Genomic DNA, 12,241 nt, shown 5'->3' with positions numbered 1-12,241 from the left:
ATTTGTTTCCAGAGCACTGGTGGATTTTCTATTTTATAAGCTGTTAAAAAGTCTCAATTTATAGTGGACAACCTTTAGGGTATAAATAAAGAAANATTTTAGTCTCTTACTTAAATACAATACACTTCAGTCTCTTATTTAAATATCATACCATAAGAAAATCCCTATATACGCCCTTAAATTAATGTCTAAATTTCGGAACAAAAAATTTGTTGACGCATAAATTCAAATCTTAATTTTATTTGTTTTGATTTTTTATTTATATAGGTCGAGCTGTTGGTAAGTTAAGCTCTGGTGTTGATGTAGAGTACACGAGGGATTCTGTTTTAGTTCACGTGGTTCCACTCTCCGCTATCAGGTAGAAACCAATAACAGAGATTAAATAATTTGTTAATTGTTCACATTTTTTCCAAATATGCAGAATATTTGAATTATAGCTTTGTTTTATTAAGCTGAAAATATGTTTTTGTAAAAAATATCCATTCCATGCCAAATGTTTGGTATTCCCCCCCCCCCCCCAAAAAAAAAAAAAAAACTGCATAAATTCGTAAGAAATGTTTCAATTCATCTAACTTGGTAATATAATCTTCTTCTTTTTTTATAAGACTTGAAGCTGCCACTAAGAAAATAGTGATTGATGGATCTGTTCCCATCTATTTGTTGGGTCAGGTAAACAATAAACGACATATATTTTCTTATCTTTAAATGTTAATGGTTATGTTTAGAAACTTTACATTTTTGTCTCATATTCAAATACCTTACATTGTTGTCTCTTCAAATACCTTGCAGTTTCGGTTCTTATTAAAATAACTTTCATTTTTGTTTGTGATTAAAATAGTTTAAACACACTTTAGTCTCCTATTTAAAAACCGTACACTCTTACTTAAATACCATACATTTTAGTGTCTTACTTAAATACCTAACTTTTTTGTCTCTTAATTAAATAAACTACATTTTCGTCTCTTAATTAAAATAGCGTACACTTAAGTCTCTTATTTAAATACCATACATTTTAGTCTTTTACTTAAATACAATACACTTCAGTCTCTTATTTAAATACCATACAATACATTTTAGTCTCTTACTTAAATACAATACACTTCAGTCTCTTATTTAAATACGGTACACTCTTATTTAAATACAATACAATACATTTTAGTCTCATACTTAAATACAAGTCTCTTATTTAAATACCATACAATACATTTTAGTCTCTTACTTAAATACAATACACTTCAGTCTCTTATTTAAATACCATACCATACATTTTAGTCTCATACTTAAATACAATACACTTCAGTCTCTTATTTAAATATTGTACACTCTTATTTAAATATTGTACACTCTTATTTAAATACCATACATTTTAGTCTCATACTTAAATACTTTACATTTTGTCTCTTATTTAAATAAACCGCATTTTTGTCTCTTCTTAAAATATCATACATTTTCCTCTCTTATTTAAACACTTAAGATTTTTGTCTCTTATTTAAAAACCTTATAATTCTGTTTTTTTATTTAAATTCCATTCATTTTTGTCTCTTATTTAAATACCTAACGTTTTAGTCTTACTTAAATACCTATCATGTTGTCTCTTATTTTAAATGAACTACATTTTATGTCTCTTCTTAAAATACATGACATTTTCGTCTCTGATTGAAATACCTAACATTTTATGCCTCTTCTTAAAATACATAACATTTTCGTCTCTTATTTAAATACCTAACATTTTAGTCTTACTTAAATACCTATCATTTTGTCTCTAATTTGAATGAACTACATTTTATGTCTCTTCTTAAAATACCTAACATTTTTGTCTCTTATTTAAATATCTAACATTTTTGTATCTCGTGTAAATATGTTAGTTCAGGAAATGTAAATATAATTTTTTCTTTCAGTCTCTTATTTAAATACGGTACACTCTTATTTAAATACCATACAATACATTTTAGTCTCATACTTAAATACAATACACTTCAGTCTCTTATTTAAATACCATACAATACATTTTAGTCTCTCATACAATTGTCAGCTAAATGTTTTCCAAGTTAAAAATAATTGGTTGGTTGATAAATATTTACCAATGAAGATATTCAGTCATTAAATAATCCGTCCCTTTTTGTAGTTTTTTGTTTTTGCTATCAATATCNCTGTACTGTCATCATACCACATTTTTAGAAAACGAAAAACACTAGACTGGGATCAAGAAACCCCTTTTCTGAAAACCACCTCTGAATAGCTAAACTATACTCATGCTAAAAGTCTTGTATTGCACCTTTTTTGGCAAACCCTGTCAATTTTAAAATGCGATATCCAGAGAAAAGAGTATTAGTTTGTAAACTTTTATATTGTTTAATGTAATTTTGCTTTAGACAAATATAAATGATAAATATATATGTTAGTTCAGGAAATGTAAATATAATGTTTTTTATTGTTCAGGACGATAATATAAACAGCTACAGTATCCTCTCTGCGATTCCTCATCTTCATATTTCATGGAGTGTTAAAGGTTTAGATCTTTAAATCTTGAAATGTTAATAAGAAGGATAAAATCAAACTTAAAGTCAGTTACAATCTTTACGTTTAGAGCATGAACGATGGTGTTAACTTTAGATCATTTGATCTAAAAAATCATATTTTGACATATTTAAGGTCTACGACATTTGGTTGCAAAGGTATAGGGAATAGGGAGAACAAATTTGTTGCAAAGACTAATTTTTTTTTTTTTGTGAGAAACTTTTCCATTATTCTACATCTATAAATCTTAAAATTAAACATAATTTGAATCCCCTTCTCACTACAGCACTTTAAAGTAGTTCTGCATAGAGGGTCTGCATTATTTTATTTAACTCTATATAAATCTGTAATATATTTGTATTTATTAAAGTTATTTACAATTATTTACACAAATAAGATATATATAATTTAACAATTAATATATTCTGAAGCGGTTTTGTTTTCAAGTTTTAATTAATTAAAAAGGTATTTTTTATTTATTAAATGTTTAGGTTTAGTTGATGGAGGAAAGCTGGTCACAACTCTAGATTCTACAGGACTCAAATTATCTCATGATAACGCAGGTAAATTAAAAAAAGAGGAGATAGTATCCTTTTAGACTGAAATAAACAATTATGTACATTGAGTCGGACATAAAAACATGAACGAACTATTTTCCAAAATTTCTTTAAACTCAGATGACAACGACTGTTGAGTAGTGAGTTTTACTTAATTATAAATAATTTGCAAAGTGACACTTAAAGAGCTCACAGTTCCTTTTAATTATTATTATGTACAGATTTTATTCCAGGCGTCGCTATCTTCCAAGGAGTCTCAGCTGGCAAAGCAGTTGTATCAGTTACTGTCAAGATCAGCTCCAAAAGCCGTAACTCCCATTTCCAGCTGCTCCAAGATAAGGAGCTCACCGCGACACTGGAGTTATTGGTAGTTGACCGTCTAGAGGCCAAGCTACCTGTGTCCTGCATAAACCATGTTCTCGTATCTCCAGAGGCAAGCCTACTTCTAGCTACGAATAAGAACGAGAAGACAGTATATTCTGTTGTCGGAGAATCTAGTGGTTTTAGTGTATCCAGGAGGGGTTTAATCACTGCTCCAAGGAATACTGGAACCACGGTGGTGATGGGATCTGTTACAGAAGACGGAGGACTACGTCAACAGGTATTTATATTAAATCATTTGTAATATTTTAATCAGGCTTATTCACAACGAATAAGAGCTCTTAGACGGCTGTGCATAATATACCCAGTTCTTTTTATTCTTCGTCAGGGGTAATTCCTAAAACTATAAACACCTGTTCTTCGTACCCCTAAACTGTAAACTGGTTTCTTTTCTAAATCATTCAGTATTTAGCGCTCTATTCCATTGAATGATGGAATATCTGCTTACAACAATAATAATAATGTTTACTGTAATCAGACCAGCTGGGTGGTAGAGGTAGTGCCAGTTCATTTTATCACCCTGGAGTCCACACATTCCTCCTGGACCCTGGCTCAAGATGCAGAATATCTACCCAGGGGGGCGAACTTAGATATAAAGGTAATCAGTCAACTATCCATGGGCAAACTTAGGTATAAAGGTAATCAGTCAACCATCCAGGGGGCACACTTAGATATAAAGGTAATCAGTCAACTATTCATGGGCAAACTTAGATATTAAGGTAATCAGTCAACTAGCCATGGGCAAACTTAGATATAAAGGTAATCAGTCAACTATCCAGGGGGCAAACTTAGATATAAAGGTAATAAATCATTTACCCAGGGAGGCAAATTTAGATATTAGGTAATCTCAATCATCTACCCTGGGGGGACAAACTTAGATATAAAGGTAATCAGTCAACTATCCAGGGGGCAAACTTAGATATAAAGGTAATCAATTAACTACCCAGCGCGGGGGGGCAAACTTTTATATACAGGTAATCATTAATCAATCATCTACTAAGGCACACTTAGACATAAAGGTAATCAATCAAATACCCAGGGGGGGAACTTAGATATACAGGTAATCAATCTACTAACTACCTATCTTACATTATATGTTTACCAAATTGTAACATTAATTTTCCTTGATTCTGATCTCGATATTCTAGGTGAACTGTTTTGATATTCTTGGAAGAAAATTACATGCTTGTCCCGTTGATATAATCTCTAGACCATCCAGGTATAACAAATGTGTTTAAGATATCAAATAGGAATAATGACGTTAATATTTTTCCAAAATCCCTCCCCATAAATTTGAGTGAAGGGAATATATATTTTAAAGATTGACAGGGGAGAGATGAAAATTGAAGATTAACATATTCTTAGATACTTTAACCAAAAATTAATTTATTTTCTCTAAAAAAGATAGTTATTTTCTACAATCTACGGGAGAAAAAAATCTTGTAAAACTTATTTTTCGAAAACTGTTGATAATTTAATTTAATTAAATATGTTTTAATGTATAGGGAGCCCTTTATTTTTATTTTGCTTCAAAAAAGTGATAACATTGCTACGTTGTTATGAAGAATTAAAGAAAACATTTAAAAAGTTTGAAATTTTAAAACAAGCAAACAATTGTTTTCTTATTAATCAATTAAAAATTCCCACTTTTTACAAGATTTTGTCTAGATTTGATCTGATCAAGATGGTTCCTGCTTCTAACAACTCGTTCACTTTAACAACACAAGGAAAATAATCAATGATAACATAAAACCCATTAGTCAATTAATAAGCAACCAATTGATCAAGAAAATACCATTGGTTGACATTGGTTGGATCAAAGAAAAGAAAAACAAAATCGGAAAAGAACAGTCGATTTTAAAAATTTTAATTGATCAGTAAAAGATTTCATTATCAATTACTCATTGTTTATGAAAATAAAAACTGAAATTTAACTTATTACTAAAAATGTATATATTTTTTAACTGGAAAAACAGCTGTATAAACTTGAGTGTAGTTTAAACCTACATTAACTCTGAATGTTAACCCTTCTTTACACTGGTATATATTTACATATTTTATATTTTCTAGTTTCCCTCTTTCAACGAACAAAACCCTAAAACATACATAATTATTAATTTCTGGGGGAAATTATTTTCATAGAAAATATTACCCCCTTGGTTAAACCTACCCCAAGAACAATGGGTAGAACCTACTGAGTAAAGTTAAATGATATAATTTCTAATCCATGATGAAATATTTAGTTGATTAATTATGATTATACCAGGAAACGGATATACCGTTCTTAGAGTTCAAGATAGATTGAATAGTAAAGTTGCCTGGTCTAGTCTGAAGGTAATCCATCTCATCATAGAAAGAGAAAATGCAACCCTGATAGATACCAAATCTTAAACAAAAGAAATTATGAATTTTACGTGGCCGGATGTTATTCAAAAGTTATTCTCAAAAACTTCTAATCCTGCATTTTTCTTTGTGAAAAAGAAGTATGTAATTGTCCAAATGCCATTTTTTTCAACTTGTAAAGCAATAACTTAAACCTTTAGAATTTGAAGATTGATTATTTTTCCACAGTAAAAATTTTTTTTTCATCATCCAGCAATTTCTCCATATTATATAATTGTTTCTAAGGTCGGAGAAGCTGTGTTAGCCCCTCATACAACGGCACAAGGAGACGTTGTTGATTTTGATCTAATGATTAAACATACGGGAGAAGGTCAGTATTAAGTATTTTCTGGAATTATCGGACAATCATTTTTGATGTTAACCTGACTCAGAAATATCTAAATTTAACCTCATTCTAAACATTGGCTTTTAAAGATAATTGTCAAAAAAATTTATTGACCAATTTTTGGAAGGAGGAAACGGGAAATCTATCCCCCATCTTTCTTTTTACCCTCTCTTCCATTGAAATCTATTATTACAGCAGCAAAAAATGTTCTGACTAGAAAACTAATAATACGTATTCCGCAATGGCTTGGAACCCTGTTCTGAAACTCGGAAGCCGATAGCTAGTCCTCGCATTTACGCAAAACATTTTTTTATTGACTGATAAGAAGTCTTGTCCGGCAAGGGGAATAGTGAGTGAGTCCACACGCAAAAATGTACATAATAGGGACTGTCCTTTCATTTTTTCCTTAATTTCCTTAATTTTTGTTGTAGGTAAGTGGAGTGATGACCCATCTGGAATTCTCGATATATCCGGTAAAACCGGTTCTGTGGTTGGATCTGGGAATGTCAGGGTTAAATACACTACTCCAGATGACGGGGTCTTCTTTACAGACGTTCTTGCCAAAGGTTGGTTTGTTGACTCGAACTAGTTATTATTCTTAATCAAAATTATGATAGTTGGGAAAATTCCACAAATGTACGTGTTTTTTTCTTCTAAAAAATTTGGATTCCGATTTAAATTAGATTTTAATTTCAAAGTGAATCTAAAAAGTTGCTAATTATATCAAAATTGAGTTCAGCCCTTAAGTCTTTTGGTTTAATTCAGTGCTTCTTCTTCGTCAAACTTTCCTTTCTTCTCAGAACACAAAATCTCAACTGTTTATTAAACGTCCTAATATCTCAAGCTTGAGAAGAAAAATAAAATCGAGAAGTTTTTTATTTTTTTTTAAATAGATAAATTTTAACGAAATGTTCATGACCTGGATCCAAATCCATTCTTTTTCAGGGCGAATCAAGGATCCGGGTCCGCACAATAAAAGAGATTGGTACTTAGTCCTTACGTTTAATTGATTTTTATTTAGGTGCTGATCATATCAAAATCGGAGAGACAACTACATTGTGGCCCAGCCCTTCTCCGATCCAGATTCCAGTCAGATTTGGTAAACAAAAGATTTATTGAATCGAATTCAACAATTTTTAACGATGTAGTGTTTGTCAATTTTTAATTAGTCAAATGTCAATTTGATTTGATACGAAGTTTATTACCTCAGTAATTTTAGCAAAACGGCCAAAGTTGCAAGCAAAAATAATGTTTAGAGTTAGAAGTTGGCATTTCTTTCTAACTAACCACCGTGATTGATTGATTGATTGATTGATTGATTTAGGTTCCGGTTCCCAAGTATCCAGTTTAGCACTAAGTGAAAAGAATGTTAATCCGAAGAATATGTTCAGTTGTAGAGCAAGCTGGGAGATGGGACCGATAGAGCAAGTAAGATTAAAATTGGTTATATTCTTGACTCAGTGTCCCGAGAAATCTGATAAATTTGAATTTAACTAAAAAGATAAGGAAGAAAACATCATTTTAAGTCTCCTTTTCCTGCAGCTGGAACCATTATTTCTTTTAATTTTGCTATAAACAAGCTATATTTACACAATACAGGGGATGTATTTTTAACTTGATCTTAATTCTTATTGTGAACATCGAACTTTAGGTTTCTAAATATATGATTCAGTAAATGTTCAGGTGTCGAACGTAATACCAAAATTAACTAAATGTGTATGTGCTGAAAGTAACATCAAGCTTAATGAAATGGTCAGGTGTTCAAAGAAGCCCCAAAATGGATAAGTGTTCAGAGATGGGAACTTTTGAATGGGATATCCTTAATCCTGATCGGTTAATTAATCTGGAGATTAAAAATGAGTGGAGAACAAGCAATATTTAACCTGCAGATTAAGAAAAAGAGTGGATTAAGCCTTAATCCCGATATCCACCATTCTAAAGTTTTCAGCTCAGGTGTTCAAAGTGACCCCAAGGTCGATAAAATGTTCCGATGTTCAAAGTAGCCCTAAGATTGATAAATGTTCAGGTGTTCAGGGTGACCCCAAGGTTGACCGCTGAAGGTTGGAGTTGTGAATTCACCTGTATCAGTAAGAATACTCCGACAACACCTTTAACGGTGTCCCTAGTGGTGGAGTCAGTACAGGTATATTACTTAAATCTTGTGATGATTTTCTCTTAAAATTAGCAAACCTATTGGGAATAGTTTTAAATTTCGCATGCTTAATTCCGTAGGAGGTTTGGGTCTCCTACNGGGGCTGCAACAATCAAGTACAATTGATGTTGTTACAAAGCAAAAAGTACTATTTGTAATTTGTTGAATCTCTTGTTAAGTTAAACAGGTCACACTTCACAATTGCTGTGTCTCATGTTCATGGGACCATTAAAACTAATAACTTGAGTCTAAAAGTCGTTTTCTTATTCGAGAGTATTCTGGTTCTCACTGTATATAAATAGTAACATATATATGTCTGTTTTGATGTCTGATCATAACTCAGGAACCTCTTGACCGATTTGTCTAAAATTTTGATTTGAGAACTTGGTAGGAAACCAGAAATATGCATAACTTGGATTAAAGAATTGTAAGTTGAGTGGGTTAACATTCTTAAAGAAAGATTAGTATTCTGGCAAAGCCGGTTTCCCAAGCTAGTACATAGCAAAGAAATACAATTTGGTATTGTTCTAAAATGTTAAATAAAGTCGAAGGAAAACTTGTTTACAAGGTAGATTTTGTTTGAATGTCGTCACCCAACATTCATCTATATTTTTAAAGATAACAAAACAAGTATATATCCTTTTTACTTATCAGGGTGGACTGGTTGGAGAGAAATCACTCTTCTTCTTCCCTACCTTTAATGTAAACACACTAAACCTGGAGATAGGTCCAGATGGGGGTTTTCTCTTGGTGTCAGGTTAGTAAAAACAAAAACGGATTCGTATCCAGGCAGCTAAAACAGTTTAATAGATGCCATCATTTTAATCATCACTATTTTTGTTTAGGCCATTTTGAAGTTCTCAGCAACTTGATATCTAAAGGAATTCATCAAATATTCATTTTATAGGGTTCTTAGATACTGCGATAAAAAGATAGAATGCGCATTTTATTTAACATCGCGCGTAAAACCATGCTGTGAAACATTGAAAAAAAATCACTTTTTAAAATGTTAAGTTGTAAATGTCCTAAGGTTAGTCCTTAAAGTTGTTTTTGGAACATATATGAATATGCAACCTGAATATACTCTGGACGAAATTGGAGTGATTTTAATTACTTAAATTCTACAAAGTTTCAAAGTAAAACGTTTATATTACATATCTTACATCGATTCTTTTTTTCTAATGCCTTAATGCCTTTTCAAAGTTATTTGAGTCCACTTAAAATATTTATTGTTTAATGATAATACTAATAACAATAATTGATTTAGTTATGTCTAGTCTGAACACTACCTTAAATCCTAAGATCAACTATAAGTATTTAAAATTTATAATTGGTTTGATTGATCAAAAATAGGACATTAAGTTTGCTCATTCTTGAACACATTTAACCAAACTCAGCGAATAAAACCATTAAAAAAAAAAAAAATTCCGTTTCGCTTAAAGTTTAAACATGCCTATTGCATAACTTAAAGGGGGGCTAATTATTTTTTAATTATCTCTTGTTTTTCCCCCTTCATATTCCTAATATTCTTAAATCCTACCATTTAAAGTTTGCATCCCAGAAATAGTAGTTTCTGAAGCTAAGCCTATCCCAACTAAAAGTGTTGCCCTCTGATGAGTGTTGATGAATAATCAGGAGAGGGAGTACACGTCGGTCCTGCCTGGTTAGAGGAGGAGATGTTTAAACTACCAGTTCTTCTCAAGTTTCCAATTGTTAAAGAACCCACGGTTAGTAAAGAGACTGTAAACGTAATTTTACGTAATTACATGTCTGATTCACAATGGTACCCTTAGAAACTTAATCTTTTTTAAATCACGAAATAACGAAACAAACTTGTTCGTTTTAATTGATATTGTTTAACTTTGTCAATTATGACTTAAATTTTCTTTAAAGATTGTTAATTCCTTGTTTACTCAACAATTGTGGAACTGAACGCTTTAAATTAAATACTGAACAAGTCGAGGTCAGTTTTGATTGCACTCTATGCTGTAAAAGAATTTGGGACTCTGGAACTCTTGTCTCCAGATGGAGTTGGTGTTGTGGAATAATGATTTTCTTTTACACAAATCAAAATTTCTTAATGGATACTGGATATTAAATGACAGTAGAAAAACTTTCTTGTGGAATTTTAAATATATTTAAGTGGATTTCTGACTTCAACGTTCCAGTAATAATGTATTTAAAAATGCATTTACGGTTAATGATCTTTAACAAGATGTTTCTAAATGAACATAAATCCGTTTATTTTTCCAGGTATCGATCTTATGTACACTGACTGGTCAGGAGATTGAAGTTGTAGTTCAGCCAACCTTCAGGTTTAGCGGACAGTCCGGTGGATTCCTTTCAGATATATTCAGGGATATTATGGGTAAATAATTATTATCATTATAATAGACAAGTTATTTTAGTCAAGTAGATCATTCCAAACAGTACTTAGGATCCATTTAATTGTGATGCTGATCCGGATCCTGGATCCGCCCTGTAAAGAAATGGATGCGGATCAGGAAATTTTTATTATCTTTCTTTTTTCAGAAGTTCAGATTCGGGTATTGAGCGGTTTCGGATCCGGATCCAGGAGGCCAAAATCTTGCGGATATAGCACTGATTCCATTTCTCACTACATTTTTTTAAACGGGATAGTGGAGATGTCCTATTTTATGAAGGTTGAGGGGGGAGAGGTTCCTGCCTTCAGTTTTGGTTCAAATCTTCCAATTTTTAGGCTGCGCACCTAATTAAGGAATTTTTTTCAAAAATAAAATTCTACGGCGAAGCTTTCTTCGGATTGTCTTCAATTATAACTACTATAAAATTGGACACTTGAACTAGAAGTTAGTCGTGGCTTTTCCTTCTTTCTTGATCAAGAACTTGGTTGGTTGGTTGGTTGGTTGGTTGGTTGGTTGGTTGGTTGGTTGGTTGGTTGGTTGATTGATTGATTGATTGATTGATTGATTGGTTGGTTGATAAACTTGTTTGTTCAGTCCACTACCAGACTGTGTTGACCTGCCTGGTTCTGGTTGCACTATCTATCTATCTACTTCGCCCTGGAACTAAACCACCTCCAGCCCCAGCTCCGCCCCCAGCCAAACCTGTAGACTCCCCTTCCGCCTCCCCCTCACCTCAACCCTACCTCTGGACACAGGATAACTCTCCTATATATGGGAGTCCTATCTACAGACGATCTCCTCAGTCTCAGGTTAGCATAATCGTATTTTTATTATTCGTACATATTGATTTCCAAATATCACCACTCTCAAATTTTCAACAACCAAAAAGTATGTTTTTAAACTTTAAAATTAATTCAACTCTGCTGTAGGTATATTGCGTTTTGTGCCCGGCAGACTCTAACTTTTACATATTATTGAAATAGAATATGCAATTCGAACCAAAAACAAAGACTTCATTACCTCTCTCGCAACCTGTTATAGTTTTGAATGGACATTGGATAAGTTTGTTGTTTTGTATTTAAAATTTAATTATCAAATATTTGAATATTTTCAAACTTGAAATTGTGCGGGAAATATTATGATTAGTAAAATCCACGAAATTTAAGAGAAACCCGTTTTTAATCTGATAACCTCTTGTTTAGGCCAGAAACCTGACTCAATACTCGTACTCATAAACCTGAAGTACCAACCTACCTCCGATCATTTATGTGATAACAAGAATCAAGTGTGTTGCTCAGTTATACTAATTTCTATCGCCAAAGTAAATGAAAATAATGAAAGCCACTTTCTTAATCTTAATTTGTAAATTCGATCGTGTCAAAGTTCTTGAGGCAGAATTAAAAATAATAATCGTTGTTTTCGGATGTATCATAAGAGTAAGTTGTAAAAATTAACTACTGTAAATTCATTCAGCAATTATTGGTGTTGATGTACTTAGTACTAATAAATTATTTTTTCGGCT

General features: G+C 31.9%; 1 protein-coding gene across 1 annotated transcript in view; it reads left to right on the top strand.

The window, feature by feature from the left end:
- Window positions 1-12,241, top strand: part of LOC111709523 (nuclear pore membrane glycoprotein 210-like) — a 26,116-nt gene extending 13,875 nt beyond the window's left edge. Inside the window, exons 19-38 of the mRNA XM_023483213.1 lie at window positions 268-358; window positions 606-669; window positions 2,440-2,509; window positions 3,009-3,080; window positions 3,308-3,675; window positions 3,934-4,053; window positions 4,604-4,674; window positions 5,124-5,182; window positions 5,722-5,789; window positions 6,084-6,168; window positions 6,615-6,749; window positions 7,205-7,282; window positions 7,508-7,611; window positions 8,210-8,326; window positions 8,990-9,092; window positions 9,181-9,216; window positions 9,971-10,062; window positions 10,589-10,703; window positions 11,314-11,528; window positions 11,922-12,241. Coding sequence (XP_023338981.1) covers window positions 268-358; window positions 606-669; window positions 2,440-2,509; window positions 3,009-3,080; window positions 3,308-3,675; window positions 3,934-4,053; window positions 4,604-4,674; window positions 5,124-5,182; window positions 5,722-5,789; window positions 6,084-6,168; window positions 6,615-6,749; window positions 7,205-7,282; window positions 7,508-7,611; window positions 8,210-8,326; window positions 8,990-9,092; window positions 9,181-9,216; window positions 9,971-10,062; window positions 10,589-10,703; window positions 11,314-11,528; window positions 11,922-11,954 — 2,096 coding nt within the window. The 3' untranslated portion in view covers window positions 11,955-12,241. The remainder of the gene's footprint in view (window positions 1-267; window positions 359-605; window positions 670-2,439; window positions 2,510-3,008; window positions 3,081-3,307; window positions 3,676-3,933; window positions 4,054-4,603; window positions 4,675-5,123; window positions 5,183-5,721; window positions 5,790-6,083; window positions 6,169-6,614; window positions 6,750-7,204; window positions 7,283-7,507; window positions 7,612-8,209; window positions 8,327-8,989; window positions 9,093-9,180; window positions 9,217-9,970; window positions 10,063-10,588; window positions 10,704-11,313; window positions 11,529-11,921) is intronic.

Source organism: Eurytemora carolleeae, unplaced genomic scaffold (assembly GCF_000591075.1).
Source record: "Eurytemora carolleeae unplaced genomic scaffold, Eaff_2.0 scaffold959, whole genome shotgun sequence".
Classification (NCBI taxonomy): domain Eukaryota; kingdom Metazoa; phylum Arthropoda; class Copepoda; order Calanoida; family Temoridae; genus Eurytemora; species Eurytemora carolleeae.
The sequence above is the reverse complement of the archived record's forward strand: the minus strand, read 5'-3'. Positions and strand labels throughout refer to the sequence as shown.